At 36.2% G+C, this 17908-nt stretch overlaps 1 protein-coding gene across 1 annotated transcript; it reads left to right on the top strand.

Moving 5' to 3' along the window:
• The first annotated feature begins 2 nt into the window (after positions 1 to 2).
• LOC136810276 (uncharacterized) lies at positions 3 to 15111 on the top strand. Its single transcript, XM_067066845.1, has 10 exons — positions 3 to 518; positions 2037 to 2327; positions 2545 to 2835; positions 3749 to 3862; positions 4766 to 4842; positions 5727 to 7803; positions 8184 to 8261; positions 11795 to 11890; positions 12126 to 12271; positions 14283 to 15111. Exons 1-9 carry the CDS (start codon positions 482 to 484, stop codon positions 12269 to 12271), a joined length of 3207 nt encoding a protein of 1068 aa, XP_066922946.1. The 5' UTR covers positions 3 to 481; the 3' UTR covers positions 14283 to 15111.
• The last annotated feature ends 2797 nt before the right edge of the window (positions 15112 to 17908 follow it).

Below are 17908 nucleotides of genomic sequence, written 5' to 3'. Positions count from 1 at the left end.
GAAGAGTGAGGAATTACAGAAGGACCAAGAGTCATTGCAAAGCGAAAAATTACATAATGATGATAAATCACAGAAGAAAGAATTATCAAAAGAAGGAAACTCACAAAGAGACGAAAAATTACTAAATGCCAAGGAATCACCAAAACGCGGAGAGTCTCGAAAAGACAAAAAATTGCAACATAGCCAGGAATCACCGAAAAACGAAGGATCCTTGAAAGAAGAAAAATTACAACATGACGAGGAGTCGCCGAAAGAAGAATTACCAAAAGACGAAGAATCCCTGAAAGACGATAAATCCTTGAAAGACAAACAATTAAGAACAAACAAAAAGCCACTTGAACAGAAGGATTTACAGAAGACTGATGGATCACCAAAGGATGACAAATTACAGAAGGACGAAAAACTACCCAATGAAGAAAAATTTCAAAAGGTGGAACACAAGCAAGAACTGGTTGAAAATAGTGATGATGACAGTGATGAAATGTTTGTACTGGACAAGTCTGACGTGTGGAGTAATAGTAAGTATCGAGGCTCTGTTTAAAATAGCGATACTAGCAGGGGAGGGTCAGTGTACCAGAAGGTGGCATGTATCCTGGGGTGGGTGGGTGTTTGAGAAAAAAATTTGTCATGTACTACCTGTGTACTATAATTGGGGTGTTGGGTCCAAAATCGATTTTGATTTTTACTACCTGTGTACCAAAATAGGGGTGTTGGGTCCGAAATCGATTTTGACTTTTACTACCTGTGTACCAAAATAGGGGTGTTGGGTCCAAAATTGATTTTGATTTTTACTACCTGTGTACCCAAATAGGGGTGTTGGCAGGTGTTGGGTCCAAAATCGATTTTGATTGTTACTACCTTTGTACCAAAATAGGGGTGTTGGGTCCAAAATCTATTTTGATTTTTACTACCTGTGTACCAAAATAGGGGTGTTGGCAGGTGTTGGGTCCAAAATCGATTTTGATTTAAATTACTACCTGTCAAAATAGGGGTGTTGGGTCCAAAATCGATGTTAACAGTGTGGAAACAAAAAGGTTAAGAAATTATCTGCTAAAATAGAAATGTAAAGTTGTTCTATTATAAATTGATCAAGCCAAGTTTGTCCAAGATCATTCTTCCAAACTTCTTGGAATGAATTGAAATCCTACCAGATCCCACTGAAATGAAGGTATGAGTCAATGTAAACATTCGAACATTTGAATTCAAACATTCAACATTCGTACATTAGAGGTGCCAACTCTCACGCATTAGGTGTGAGACTCATGCATTTCTACATGGTCTCACGTAATTTTTGAAAAGTTTGATTTCTCACCCATTTTGGATTTTTAAGAAAAATTTTCCTGTTTTTCCGATTTTTGGAAAAAAGTTTTCCCAATTTCCCGATTTCCCGAAAAAAAGTTTTCCCGATTTCCCGATTTTTGGAAAAATGTTTACCCGATTTTCCGATTTTCCGGGAAAAAAGTTTCTCTATTTTCTGGATTTTTCAAGGTAGTACCCAGTAGTAAATGGGGGGTATGGGGTGGTTTTGGTTTTTTACCAGGTACTACCTGAGTAGAAAATGGGGGGTATGGGGTGGTTTTGGGATTTTTTCATGTAGTATGGTGTACTTCAGGGGTGGGTGGGTGTCAAGTTTTGAAAAATACCTTGTAGTACACATACATGCCTCTTCTAGTACACTGACCCCCCCTGATACTAGAGTTAAAAAGTTACAAATTTTTGAAATTCTTTAATGGTAGTTGGTTGGGAGTCAGTAGTATCTTTAGCGTAATTAAGAAACGTTTTTTACCAACATTCCTATGACTAGCTGGCTGTATTATTTGAGGCGTGCGATAGTACGCGCACACCTCCACACACCTGAAATGTCTTAGGAGTGCGATTTATTGCAAGCCATAAAATTAGTTTTACAACTCAAAGTTGAGCATAGCACTCATAATCACACATCTAAATTACTAAAATTAAGGTTTTAGGAGTGTTTTTTGTACTCTGTACTAAAAGATGGCCGTAATAAACAATCTCGTTTTATAACAATTTTCCAGTACATAAGGACGATGAATCACCGAAAGAAGAATTACCAAAAGACGAAGAATCTCTGAAAGACGATAAATTCTCGAAAGACAAACAATTACGAAAGAACGAAAAGCCACTCGAACAGAAAGATTTACAGAAGACCGATGGATCACCAAAGGACAACAAATTCCAGAAGGACGAAAAATTACCCAATGAAGAAGAATTTCGAAAGGTCAAACACAAGCAAGAACTGACAGAAAAAAGTGATGCTGACAGTGATGAAATGTTTGTACTGGACAAGTCTGATGTGTGGAGTAATAGTAAGTATCAAAACTCTGTTTAAATTAGTGATATTAGAGTTAAAAAGTTACAAATTTTTGAAATTCTTTCCCTAATGATACTCGGGAGTCAATACAATAGTTCCTTTCGCCTAATTAAGAAACGTCTTTTACCAACATTCCTATGATAAGACATTTTTAGTACTCTGTACTAAAAGATGGCCGTAATAAACAATCTTGTTTTATAATGATTTTCCAGTACATAAAGACGATGAATCACCGAAAGAAGAATTACCAAAAGACAAAGAATCTCTGAAAGACGATAAATCCTCGAAAGACAAACAATTACGAAAGAACGAAAAGCCAGTCGAACAGAAAGATTTACAGAAGACCGATGGATCACCAAAGGACGACAAATTACAGAAGGATGAAAAATTACCCAATGAAGAAGAACTTCGAAAGGTCAAACACAAGCAAGAACTGACAGAAAATAGTGATGCTGACAGTGATGAATTGTTTGTACTGGACAAGGCTGATGTGTGGAGTGATAGTAAGTATCAAAACTCTGTTTAAATTAGCGATATTATAGAGTTAAAAAGTTACAAATTTTTGAAAATCTTTCTCTAGGTAGTCGGGAGTCAGTAGTTCCTTTAGCCTAATTAAGAAACGTCTTTTACCAACATTCCTATGACTAGACATTTTTAGTACTCTGTTTTTCCAGAGACAAATGGCCGTCATAAATACCAATTTTTGCCGTTTCACCAGGTTTCACACACATTATAGCTCCTGTCAGACTTATCCAGCATCCCCAGGAGGTTTTTGAAGAGCATTTAAAGCAGGATTTTAAAAGAAACCTCCTCTCTAAAACTTCTAACAGCTATATAATAAATTATGTTGTTGAGATATCTTTGTTAGTTGATTTTCCAACCTCTTCTTATGTTTTTTTTAAAACCAAACCTTTTTCTTTGGTCACTTTGGTGTTTTTCGGAGAAAATTAATGAAAATTTTAGCTTCAAAGAGAAAGTGACCTGTTATAAACCATTCGAAAGCTCCAAAAAATAAAAACAAGATTAGAGATGTATTGGGAGTATAGGTGGTTTCTCTACCTAACTCCGGATACTAAGCTTCAAAGAGAGCAAAAACCAGAGAAGACAGCTGTTCCTGGCTAAAAATCACTCAGAAATCATCTATACATTACCTGTAATATATATCTAATCTCACTGCGTTCGTTCCATTCGGCTCAATGTCAGTCCATTTTTTCTCGAATGGACCTCCTAAACAGTTACTTAGTAGTATGCGTATTATAACATGTCTCTTTTCTAAAGCCAAAATGTTCATTAAATTTTGACGCTAAGATTCTTGACTGAGACCGTCATTTTTCTCCCCGGAAAACACACCAAAATGTGAACATTGCATAACACAAATTGAACAGATCCCTCCACTAAGCTTTTTCTACGTTTCAGATGATACTGGAAATACTCGAAGATCCTCGAGAAAACGAAAAAAAACGATCGACTACAAAGGAATGGAATTAGAACATGATGGCCTAGAAACGTTTGGTGATCCTGACTTTATCCGTAAGCTACTTTTATTGTGTTTAACATTGAGGAAGTATTATTTAATCATAATCATGGAGATTTATGCTGTCGTAAAAATGAATGCAAGATATAGAACACATGAAAAATGAAACAGGAAATAAAATTTAAGAAAAATCAATCGCTTGTTTTAAAACGTTTTGGCTATATCTGAAAAGTGATTTTAATTCTCAGGTACCAAATAACCGGGGCTGGGCAGACAGGCGTGCGTTTGCGGTGATGGACAAAATGTGTACTTTCTCACTTTTTCTTTTTTGTACCATGGTACTAACTTGTAATTTACGTTCAAAATAGGGGGACCACCCCTTTGTACCATGGTACTAGCTTTTAATTTAAAATCAAAAGTGGTGGACAACCCTTTTAGCATAGGGTACTTTTTTAGAAATTGTGCATAATATTGACTTGGTATTGATAAAGTAAAATTATAGGAATTTTCTTATATCATATATTCTTTATCTTAAAACAAGATCCTTAAAACTTTTAGGGGATATTTTGTACAAGTAAAGAGAATACGTGTATGACATCAAAATACGTCATGATCTTTTTTGTTCAGTTTTGTTTACTGTTTTTAATAAGTAAAAAAATATACCTCATAGTTTGCTGTACCTATTGAGGGAATATAAATAGTACAGCACATTACAGTTGTTTCTTTTATTGATAGAAAACTGTGCGGTAGTTATAATATTTTACATATCATGAACAACTAAAACTGAAAAATAAAAAAAAGGATTAACCAATATTGGGGGGGGAGGGTTAAAAGGGAGAAAATGCACCCCTGAAAACGCAAAATAAGGTTGATAAGGTTAGGATTAGCACCTCTCTTCAGGTTTGACCCTCCTTCTGAAGTTTACCTTTCTCATCAAATTCTATACATTTTTTTCTCAGCTTTTGAAGACGAATTACAGGTAGATGCAGTTGTTAACCCAGATGATGCTTTGGAAAGGGCTATTGCTAAAATGAATGTAAGTTCGAACTGCGTTCTGCTTTAATGTTCCTTAACTTGCTTTAATTGGTTTGGATTGCTTTGGGATTATGTTTCTACTTTTTGTCTTGTAGGTTTTTGTAAAAACCAATTAAGCACAAAATAAAAAATGAAAACATGATAATCCCTGCCTTTTAAGAGAAGGTGGGCAAAGTGATTTTTTATGTCGAATTTTGTGATTAAATTTTTAACATTTGGAAACATAAGGGGATACCCTATGGGGAGAATACTTAAAAAAACTCTTCACAAAGCGCATTTTCAGAGTGACATTATGCCTTTTTTTCTCAATGTTAATTAGAAAAGTTTCCGGATGGACCATCCAGTTGTTCCTTCAACATAAGGTTACTTATTTACGAGTTAAAGTTGTAACTTAGGAGACATCAGACATTGCGTTACTCCAAGGGGGGATAAATCTGATTATGCTCATTTTAAAATGGACAAGTCTGATATTCAATATTTCAAAGTTTTGAATTTTTAGATTTGTAAATTTTGGAAGAATTAAAATGAACACGTCCATAACCCTAAGGGAGACTTTATTCCTGTGTGTTAATTGTTAGACTAAATTCTTGTGGTGTTATAAATTAAAAAAGACTTCAGCATAATGAAAACGTTGAAAAGAAGAACACGACTAGGGCAACCCAACAAATTAAGTCAAATCCCGTAAAACATTAAAACGGCAAATGTTGCAGCACTCCTAGCTTAAACTCACAAGCCTTTTACTCGTAGTGTGGCAGAGTGTCCTAGACGTGTTTTCTTTCTTGGGAATTGATGCTTTCTTAAACTTTGACATTTGGCATTTTTAACACGACTATAACCTGTATAAGACTAAATTTCAATTTTTTGTTGTTTTTTTTTCATTATTAGGAGTTATGTGCTCAGTTTGAAAAAGAAGATGAATACAGAGCGTCATCACCTGTGGATGAGATGCTGATTAAAAACGATTCTGCCATCGGCTTAGGATCAAGTATAGGTGAAATCATTGACACGTCAGCTGATGAACAGGAGATTTCAATACGAGAAGAAGAACAAGACATTGGACAAATTCAAGACAAAAACAACGAAAATCATGAAAGAAACATCGAAAAACAAAGGGAAAATGACGAAAAACAAGGAGCTGGTGCGGAAAAACAAGGAGCCGTTGCTGAACGGAAAGATGATGAGGATGGAAAAAAGAAAAAGAAGAAAAAGCCGAAGCGTCCTTGCCCTTATGGATGCGTAAGAAAACAAAGTGTTTTATCACGCCATTTGAAGTTACAGCACAAAGACGAACCAGCAATAATCCAAATTCTAGCAAAGCCGAAGGAATTACAAAACAAACTTTTCGACAACTTGAAGAAAGAAGGCATATTCAAATACAACCAAAAAGAAATGTTGAAAGACAATCCATGCTACATGAGAGAAAGACGATCTAAAGACTCTGCCAAAATAATAACTGCCAATGACATTGTAGTTTGTTCCGAGTGTAAAGGGACATATTCTAAATCATTCAAAGCGCGCCACCAAATTGAGTGTGGAAAGACTGGAGGAAAAGTGATGATTCCGATGATACCTGTGAAAGACATGATTGTAACCGAGTATCCAGCTGATTTTAAAGATGTCATAAATAAAATGAAACTTGATGAAATATCAAAATTGGCCAAAACTGACCAATATATATTAATCGTTGGTGCTCGTATTTTCAACGGCAACAAGTGTAAATCAGAAAAGATGCAAGAAGTCGAAACACGTGTACGTTCACACATGAGACTCCTGAGTCGTCTTCTTTTAAAATTTATCGAATCCTTGGGTATAGCAACAGATTTGAGGTCAATGTTTGATAGAACAAATATGAAACATTTGCGATATGCAATTGAGTCTCTTACTGAAACTGAAGCCAATGAGCAGAAGTCCGGATTGAAAGTGCAAATTCAAAATGTTATTAAGCTGGCAGCAAAAACATTGGAAGCACATTTTCTTATTGAAGGGGATAATAACTCTTCTATAATGATCTGTGAATTTGTTAAAGTGTTTCATTTGGTTGAGAACGAACTTTTCAATGGAGCACTTTACAAAATAAAGCAAAAACGAAACAAATCAACGAGACGCCCGGAAAATTTGCCAGATGAAGAAATCGTTCAGGATCTGAAAAAATACCTCCTTGATGTGATGTTAAAAGAAAATTTCATTTTCAATCCCCCAAGCAACGAGTACGTCCAAGTCAGAGATGCAACATGTGCCAGACTAACCATGTTTAATGGGCGCAGAGGAGGTGAACCGGCAAGGTTATTTACCTATCAATGGAAAGAAGCTCTTGAAGGGTTATGGCTTCGACCCAAAGTGAGGGAACAATACAAAAGAGAGGTTAAAACGAAAAACAGAATCACCTATCAAGAAGGAAAAGGTGATAAACAGGTATGCGTCTTCTTTCCACCAGACACGGTCGATGCTATGATTTTCCTCTGTGACGAAAAAGTGCGTGTCGAAGCTGGTGTATCAAAGCTAAACAAGTTTGCTTTTCCATCCACGGGAAACAGCCTTCTACATACTGATGGATGGGCAGCACTTACAACTTGCTGTAAAAAAGCAGGGATCGATTCAAAAATCAACGGAACCCTCAATCGCCATCGAGTATCGTCTATTATGGGTGCCCTTGATATGTCGGAGAAAGATAGAAATTTATCTTATGAACACTTCGGACATTCGGAGGAGATGAACAAATATGTTTATCAGATTCCACAAGCAGAACAACAGCTTGCACGAACTGGGGAGTTTTTGGCCCTTATTGACAACAACCATAATCCTTTTGAAAATATTGACCAACCTGCTGACATTAACCAACCTTCTGGCGTTGTACCAACTCCTGACATTGTTCTGTCATCTTCTGAAATTGGCAAGCCTTCAGACAGTTTTTCAACATTCAATTCGAAGAGTGAAAATGAAAAGAATGGACATAAAGAAATAGGTATGAATTAAACATGAGCTAATTATTTAAATAGGTGACAATTTCTAAATGCCTTTTTTGGAGATGTCAACTTTACTGTATTAGAGGATTTTAGAGATTGAGGATTAGAGGATTGTTTTAAGATTGAAGTTTTAGTCTTTCCAAACTCATGATCAATACTACAAAAATTCATTTCTTTACTATTTTTTCTTTTCTTTTAGAGTTTTTCTGAACAACTTACAATTACATCACAAATTATTCCACTCAATGATATTTTTCCAATGGTGCTAAATTTAAGCTATAAGGAAAACAAATAAGGGTGCACATTTATCGTGAACACACTTCAGTAATGTAGTGTGGTGAATAGGGACAGAACGTTGATCAATGTCATTTTTTATCAGGTACAAAAAGACAACGGAAAAGGAAGACTAAAGTCGAAAGTGACCCTTGTGATAGCGATGAAGATGATCCAGTCCAAAGTAAGCTTATAGTCCAGGAGCCAAATCCTATTCTATATCTCTCTTCTTCTAGGGGGTACTTTTTACCCTTTGTAAGGATTTGTTAAGGAAAGTATCTTTCCATGTATGATATAATTTGCTTTATCTCATTAATGAATTGACAAATTGCTTTGAAACTTTGCCAAAATTTTCAAGATAGATTGGTGATCATCATTGGAGAAAAATTATTTTGGGGTATAGGGAAAATTTGAGTATTTTCACTGAATTTTGACACTTTATAAGACTGGGACCTACCAAAACAACTTTTAATGAGGCACATTTATGATAAAATTTGATGCGATATACCAGAAAAATTTCTTGTCAACTGTATTTGGTATCATTTTCAATGCTTCAGGGGTAAAAATGCCCATTTTTACTGAATTTTACCTAATCTGAGCAATTTTCACTGCTTATCTTGCCTGTCTAAAATGTTTTCAAAAGCAGTTTTATTTGATTTTAGTGTAATATACTCTGGGAAATTACAATTCTGACTTGAAACTATCACATTCAGAGTGCAACTGGACAAACCAGGGGGTAAAATTGCCCATTTTAGTGGACTTTTATCGGTTTTTATTTATTTTTGGGCCCATTGGATCCCTTAAATATTAAGGTGTACGAAATTTGATTTCTAATTACTGGAAACATTGATACTTTCTGATAGACAAATTGAGGAAAGCAATCTGTGGTTTTTATTAGCTAGCATCAGGGATACAATTGGCAAATCAGGGGGTGAATATACCACTTTCTAGTTTGCAGTCGCCTGAGTTTGGATGTTTTTCTTGAGAAGTTTCCTCAAAAACTTAAATTTTTAGGAAGGAGACCACCTCTGACAAACTTTAAATACCACTCAATCATTTCTTAGTCCTTTTAAAGGCAACTACACAACATTTTGATGCTTTTAACTGAAGTTATGGCTACATAGTTACAGTGATTTAGTGTAATTTTGTCAGCTTATACTTCCTGAAACGGTCACTATTGCCCGTTTTTAAGTAGAACTTCTTATTTTGAGGCAATCTACTGTTATAAGGAAAGTAAAATAGCGGAAAGAAAGAGAAGTCACTCCAAAGCATGAACTTATAGAGGACATCAAGTTCTACTTTCATCGAAGATGATTTGGCTTTCTTCATCAGGCAGGCCGTACCCCTTTAACCCGCAACATATCACTTTAATTTATACGCCTTCTAGCAAATATTTATCAAGTACAAGACTCCAGATAATAATTGTACTTAAAACACTGCTAGTAGGGACCTTTTTGGGAGTACAAAAAATTTCAGAGCAAAAGCTATCAAAGTTACATTAAGTTACTTTAACAATGCAGCCATAACTTCAGTTAAAAGCATCAAAATGTTTTGCAACTGTTATCAAAAGGACTAAGAAATGATGGAATGTTAATTTAAGTCAATAGAGCTGGTTTCCATCCTAAAAATTTAGGTTTTTGAGGAAACTTCTCAAGAAAAACATCTAAACTCAGGCGACTGCAAACTAGAAATATATATATTTTCCCCTGATTTCAGGGGGGGGTCCATGTACAAAACAGCGGCATGTATCAGTACTTTGTAGCAAATTTCGATTTTAAACACCCACCCACCCCTATAGTACAAAATGTACAAAATACTATCCAGCAAACTCCCAAAAACACCCCAACACCCCCTATAGTTTACAATATACTATCCAGTACTATCCAGCAAACTCCCAAATATAACTCCCAACACCCCCTTACTCTTAGGTGCCAAATAAACCCCCCCCCCCCCGCTTGTTAATTTTTCGATTTTTTTCCAACCCCCGGACCTTATTAGGACCCCCCTGTATATTAATTTTTGAAAAAATTCCCAGCTACAAAAAGGAAAATTCCTTGTTTTACTATAAAAGCCTAAATTTAGTCTATTTTGACCCTTTTTAGGGTTTTTAAAGGTCCATTTTCCAGCTCCCCCCCCGGTAATTAGGTCCCCCCGTTAATTTAATTTGAGAAATTTTCCAACCCCCCCCCCATTTATTTGAACCCCCCCCCCCCCCCCGTTTATTTGGCACCTAAGAGTACATAGTACAATATACTATCCAGAAAACTACCAAATATACCCCTACACCCCTTCATAAAATAAAAATTTTAAGCCAAAAAACTTGAAACTTTGGGGCAAGTTTTTTATTCTTCCCATAAAAGAATTTTCAAAAAACTTTCTTAAAAATTGACAAAAACAATTGAGAATTCAAAAAATTTTCGACAAAAATCTAAAATAAATCACAATTTGATTTGATTTTGGCTTTTTAGTACACAAATACTAAGCAGAAAATCCGAAATTTGACCCTGACACCCCCTGTATAGTACACGTATACTAAACAGCAAATCAGAAATTTGACCCTGACACCCCCATGTTTAGTACACAAGTATTAAACAGCAAAATTTTTTTTAAAACACCCACCCACCCCATGATACATGCCACTTTTTTGTACATGGACCCCCCCCTGCTGATTTACCACCTGTATCCCTGAATGACTGACAATGAAAACCACGAATTGCTTTTTTCTACTGCCTACCAAAAATATCAATGTTTCCAGTAGTTAGAAATCAAACTTTGTACACCTTAGTACTGTTCTATGGGTCAAATGGGCCCAAAAATTAATAAAAACTATAGAAATTGTCTAAAATTGGCAATTTTATCCCCTGGTTTCTCCAACTGCACCCTGTATGTGAAAGTTTCAAGTCAACATTGTAATTTTCTAGTGTATATTACACAAAGATCAAGTTAAAACTTTTTTCGAAGACATTTTAGGCGAGATAAGCAGTAAAAATTGCTTAAATTATGTGAAAATTCAATAAAAATGGGCATTTTTACCCCGTGGAGCGTCGAAAATGATACTAAATACAGTTGACAAGAAATTTTTCTGGTGTATCGCATCAAATTTTATCATAACACAAAGTTTGGTGCCTCTTCAAAAGTTGTTTTGGTTGGTCCCAGTCAAAATTCAGTGAAAATACCCAAATTTTCCCTATTTTCCCCCAGGTAAACCCCCAAAAATAATTTTTCGGAAAACCTTTTTGCCAATGATGATCACCAATCTATCTTGAAACTTTTGGCAAAGTTTCAAAGCAAAAATTATATCATACATGGAAAGATATTTTCCTTAACAAATCCTTACAAAGGGTAAAAAGTACCCCCTAAACTCGGGCACAGAATGAAAAATTTACCAGGAATTAGGGTTGGGGACCAACCATTTCTTAAACTATGATAGTTGAGGATTCCAAAATGTATAGTTTACCCTGTAGAATCTTGGGTTAAGCAAAATGCCATTTTCAGGTTTGGCTCCCGGACGATTATAGAAAATTATTGAATTAAAACTCATTGACTGGTTCCAGTGGTCATTTTGATTACCTAACCCTATAGAAAAGTTGTCTTTTGAAAATTCATTCATATTCCTGGTATGCTTTTGTCCTAAATGTTAACACAGAAAACTTTAATCTTAGATCAATTCGGTAGTGGAAAGCTAAATTTTAAGTCGTCAAATTTCTTCTTTTATAGCCAATCGATCGTTCAAATGGAGCGAGAGATTAATAGAAGCCTTTGATAAATCTTTCCAAGGATATGTGGAAAGAAAAGAAAAGAAAAAAATGCCAAGTAAGCGAAAAAAATGTTTTGCTATACACCCGAAAGCTTTGTTAGCTTAATGGGCTCTTCCAGAGAAAAATTCTTTCATAGACTTCAAATATATACTTCAAGCACTTATCCGTTGACATTTTGTTTTCCCCACATCGTTGTGCATGAGTCAAATTAACCCTTTTTCAAGAATTTATTTGCCTCGGAGCATTTTACCCTTCACTTACCCTTTACTCTTCATTTGATACCATTTTAGGTGTTGAAGAAATGAAAGAATTTATGAAAAGCAACGGTGAGGATGAACGTCTGTTTGGGAAGGTAAAGATACGTATCAATAATGCGAGATCAGCAGTAAAGTCACGTGCTGCAAAACGAGCTAAAGCGATGGGACTTGAAAAATAGGTATGTTTTGATTCTTTGACGTTCAGTGGATTGCAAGGATTTTTTTATAGAATCTGGAAACATGAAAAGTCAAAGGGCAATCAAGGTGTTTCTATTGTTAAAAAAAATGATACGCAAGCTTCTTCCTGAAAGCACAACTGTCATAGGGACCATTCAAAAACTACGTATACGCTCTGAGGGTGAGGGGGGTCACTAGAAGGGGGTCTATCAAGAATTGTATGTTGGGTATGAATAAAAAGATAAAGTGTTTTTTATAACTTAGCGATACCAAACGATTTAGCGAGTTTCAATTTTACGAAAAGGGCGAAAATTCGCGAAAGTGAAAGGGAGGGAGGAGCTGACCCTCCGATATCATCGGACCGGGCCCTATCCCTGGATCTAGTTTCTCATCCCTAGATAGGAAATCACAGCGCTTACCAGACACATAGACGCGCTGTATCGATGATGATGTTCGAACAGTACGGGAGAACCTTACGTTCTCGCAGGTACTGAACACCACACCACATTAATGTCCAGCATATCTCCCCATACTCTTGTATCAGAGTGATGGTACCCTATTACCCTCACATGGTATGAGGTGACCCGGGCCAAGGTACATTCACTTCCCAAGTGAATCGCAGCACCGAGTGGGAATCGAACCCTGACCTCCAGCACGGAAGTCAAGAACGAGGACCACTACACTACTGCGCCTCAGGACTCATCTCTCGAAAGTTAATCCGATTAAATTAGCTTTTTTAGATGTAAGACTTTCATAGTCAAACAACAAAACAAAATATTTGAAAACGGTATTGTTCAAAAAAAGAAATAAAAATCTCTTGAACTGCATTTTTGTTTTATTTCCAAGCGCGGACTGGATCGAGTGGTCAGGACATAAAACTAACAAGCAAACCTAACGTTACCTCCAACTATACTGTTGTTTGAACGAAGTCGTTCTTATTGAATAAGCGTTTGGGGTTGAAATAAAAATGTCTTGGGTGGAAAATTTTCGAAAAGGAGGCCAATACAGCAGAAATAGGCAAAAGAGGGAACTTTCAAAAAAAATTCCCAAAAATCAATGAGAAGAGGGGGGGGGTTGAAATAAGAATGTCCTGGGGGGAAACTTTTGTTAATTCTTGATTTTTTTCAACCCCGTAAGACCTTATTAGGATCACCCCGTCTATTCTTTTTTTGGAAAGAAATCTAGGTCACTAAGGACAATCTCTCATTTTGCTCTAAATAGACGATATCAGCTTCATATGAAAACTCAGATTTGACCCCCGAGAATTCCCCACAATGCGAAGAAAATTTTACCGCGAACTTTTTTCCGTGCAAAGCATTGTGGACAATTTTTGGGGGTCCAATATGAGTTTTCATATGAAGCCGATATCGTCTCTGGCCTCCTAAAGTTGCTATATTTCAGGGTATAGTGTCCTCAGAGTCTCAACTTCCCCTAAGAATTTCTTGTCCCCCCATGTGAGCTTTTCTTCCCTTGGGGTAGAGTCATGCCTGATAAGACCCCATCAGTTTAAATTTTAACTCGTCCCTTAAGCGCCAAGTAAATCAATGAGTGGTTCGGCCTGAAAATTTTTCTAATTTAGGACTCACAGATCCTCTAAAAGCAAAGAATCTTTGGTAAAATTTAGACCCTGAAGAGCTATTATTGAAATGATTAGAAATCTATGGTTCAAACGTTTCTAGGCAGCCTTGATTAACGTAAATCTGAAAATCCCCCCCCCCTTCCAGAGACTTTTACGTATTATTCCCCATAGGACATTCCCTCCTTATTTTTCAAAAATTTCCATTTGTCCCCCCTTCTCTAAGGGGAGAGGCACCATGCGAGGGTTTCCATCCAAAAAGTACCTTGAAGTAGCATCCAGAAATCAACCCAATGAAGTAGCATCCATTTTAAATCATCCCAATACCCTACCAATACCCTAGAGCAGATTCAATTCAGATCATTTTGTTACAATTGATAACTTGAAAAATCTGGTTGAGAAATTTTATCATTGGGTAATTTTTTATTTGTTTACAGGCTTCCTCATCTAAAACTCCTATCGCCGATGCGAATTTATTTTTGTACATGGTGGGAAGTATCCTCGATGGTCGGAAGTATTCATCTCGAAGGTCGGAAGTAGCATCGCCAGTCGGAAGCATCTCGAACTTAGAAAACATAGTTTACGATGGTCGTATGTATGGCGATCGTGGTCGGAGGTATGGTGATCATAACAGCTAGCCTTACTCGCGAGGTCTGTTCATCCGTACATCCGTACATGTTTAGTATACATTTCTTTTTTAAACTAGCCTTGGCTTGGGGCCATCCATATAGTACGTACGCAGTGAAGGGGGGAGAGCAAAAGCGTATTGCGTAAGTACTATATGGACGACCTTCCATTTATTACCACCGTCACCCTTTGCTCGGCACTTTTTTTCTGAGTTTTTAGCAAATTTGTCAGGTCAGACTTTAAATCTCCTGATCTAGAAGGTAGTCAGACTGGTTTGGCAGAGGGGTAGTAAACATCAAATCAATCCACTAGTGGACAGAATTCAGTAAGTCAGGACAAAATTTGGTGACTTTCAGTTCTAGTGTGGTCGTTGAGTATAACTTACAGGAAAATAATATAATTTGGCTAAAATTTTGACCCGACCTCCTTTAAAAAACGATTATGCCTCAGGAAAAATTTCCCCAAAATCCCACTGGTGGAACACCCTTTTAAGGGGCAATTTCTATTTTCCCCAGGCAAAATCCCAAGGCCAATTTTTTTTCGAATTTCAAAATTGATTTTCATGACATATCATATATGCCATTCGAAAGCTTTCGAAAAAGTATATAGAAGACTTTTAAGCGAGTATAGCCGAATTCTTAACCTAGCTCAACATATTTTGGCAAAAAAGGTCAATTTTTCGATCAAATTGAAAGTCACCGTCAAAATCAAGAAGCTCTCAATAGTGTCATTGTGGGTTGGTTGCCCCTCCCCCCTTGAGATTTAAAAAATTCTGGTCCCACCCCCCCCCCCCATTTTAAATCCCCCACCTAGAGTTTGAAAAATTTTCTTTGCCCCAATTGAAAAAATTTTGGTAGCCTGGGAGGCCCCGCAATTTCATGTGTTTTTACTCAAAATTGAGATTACCTAGAGATTTTCACACGTGCACCTAATCCCCCCCTCCTTTGGCATTTTTTTCCAAAAAATATTTACGTTCGAATTAGAACTTAAAAATTCGATTAAGGGCTACCTTTGACTTGGAGTACGAGGAGTAAGTGTTCTTAGAGTTTCTTTATTTGTTTCTAGAAAATAATAAATTCTTGCTTTGAACCTTCTTTGTTCTTTGTCTACATTTTCTCATTGACAGATGCTGCATTCGACGTAGAGTAAAATTACTTGCAAATGAATAAAGCCGTCGTTTTGTCTGCCGTTGAAAGCAAGATTTGGCTGATTCTGCAATAATACGTTTTAACTTCCGACCGTCGAGAGAAGATACTTCTGACCATCGAAATTAGATTTTCTAAGTTTAAGATCCGACTTCCGACTGCCGATGCTAATTCCGACCGTCGAGATGAGATACTTCCGACCATCGAGGATACTTTCTACCAATGTGCGAAAAAAATCGCATCGTCGATTATGATAATCAAGAATTTGAAAGTTGGAAATTAAAGATGTTTTATTTGTTTAAAGAAACTGCCATCATGGGTATCATAAACATTGGTTACTTAACCTTAACGAAAAAGAGTTGCTGTTCCCTGATGTAAAAGTTTTATAGGGTAACTTTATTGGCCATAATAATGAATGAACAAATTTTTCGGGGAAGACTAGCGATTCCTTGAAAATTTTAAGCGAACTTTAAGGTCTGAGTCAAACGGCCGACTTTCTGCCTTCTACCTCTTGGGTACCTAATAGCCGGGGGGGGGTGCACTAATTAATTTTTCAAAAATTTTCCACCCAGGGCATTTTTATTCTAAAAATTTTTGAAAGTTCCTCTTTTGCCCTTTCTGCTTTACTAGCCTCCTTTTCGAAATTTTTTCACCCAGGACATTTTTATTCCAATCCCCCTGTTTAAGTTTTGAGATTTTTCCAAACCCCCCGCACATTCCAAATCCCCCGGCTACCTTAAAGGAAGAAATTTTGACAGAAAAAAAAATTGGTGGATTTGGCGTCGAATTTAATCTATCCAGCTTTCCGCCAAATTAAATTCCCCCAAAAATTTCTTCCTTTAAGGTATTAGGTACCCGAGAGTATAGAAATGCAAAGGGTCGGCAGACAAAATTTTTGTTTGGAAAGGAATTTTTGCGAATTAGCCAAAATGTGCGAAAATTAGTACGATTAAGGTACCCTTTGTTGTTTTAGTTAAGTTTTTTTTTTTCTGGCTGTAAACGCTATTTTCAATCGACGTTGTTCGGAATTAACTTACTTTAATAGTTACTAGATTATTCATTTTTCTTTATTTTTGATACCTTTCAGAACAATTTCTATATTTTTGACCGAAATCATTCTAGTAAACTTACTGCAAAGTTATTTTTATTTAGGAAATCTTCTGACGAAAGAAAACGGGTTTCTCCTATTTCTCTTACATCACTATGTACCGCCTTTCCTGCACTTAACCTAAGAATTTTCATTTGCCTTGTGTTGTTGAATGTATTTTTAAACGTACGCTCGGGTGCCTTATTCCAACCCCCCCCCCTCCCGCACGCTCATTGATTTTCGGGAGAATTTTTTTTGATTGAAAGTTCCCTCTTTTGCCCTAATTCTGTTGTAGTAGCCGCCTTTTCGAAAATTTTCAACCCGGGACATTTTCATTCTAACCCGTCTAAGCGTCTTTACTCAATTTTATTTGACGTCAAAATGGGTCGGTAACTTACATATTGTCTGTATCCTGCGATTGATAAGTTTGTCCATACGAGAAATTTTTTCCTCAGATGTCAACATAGTTCACACATTCTCTCAATTCCACACCTTCGGGCAACATTTCTTATCCTTCGTGTCGACTTAATGCTGTTTCCAGTTTTTTCTGAGTAAAATTTAAATGTCGACCTTATATTGTTTTGAATACACTTCTTATCCTTCATGTCGACTTAATGCTGTTTCCAGTTTTTTTCTGAGTAAAATTTAAATGTCGACCTTATATTGTTTTGAATACACTTGTTATCCTTCATGTCGACTTAATGCTGTTTCCAGTTTTTTCTGAGTAAAATTTAAATGTCGACCTTATATTGTTTTGAATACACTTCTTATCCTTCATGTCGACTTAATGCTGTTTCCAGCTTTTTCTGAGTAAAATTTAAATGTCGACCTTATATTGTTTTGAATACACTTCTTATCCTTCATGTCGACTTAATGCTGTTTCCAGTTTTTTTCTGAGTAAAATTTAAATGTCGACCTTATATTGTTTTGAATACACTTCTTATCCTTCATGTCGACTTAATAATGCTGTTTCCAGTTTTTTTCTGAGTAAAATTTAAATGTCGACCTTATATTGTTTTGAATACACTTGTTATCCTTCATGTCGACTTAATAATGCTGTTTCCAGTTTTTTCTGAGTAAAATTTAAATGTCGACCTTATATTGTTTTGAATACACTTGTTATCCTTCATGTCGACTTAATAATGCTGTTTCCAGTTTTTTTCTGAGTAAAATTTAAATGTCGACCTTATATTGTTTTGAATAC

The sequence above is a fragment of the Clytia hemisphaerica genome, unplaced genomic scaffold (genome assembly GCF_902728285.1).
Source record: "Clytia hemisphaerica strain Z4C2 unplaced genomic scaffold, Clytia hemisphaerica genome assembly, whole genome shotgun sequence".
In the NCBI taxonomy this organism is placed as follows: domain Eukaryota; kingdom Metazoa; phylum Cnidaria; class Hydrozoa; order Leptothecata; family Clytiidae; genus Clytia; species Clytia hemisphaerica.
Note: the sequence above shows the minus strand (reverse complement) of the source record. Positions and strands in the feature narration are given on the sequence as shown.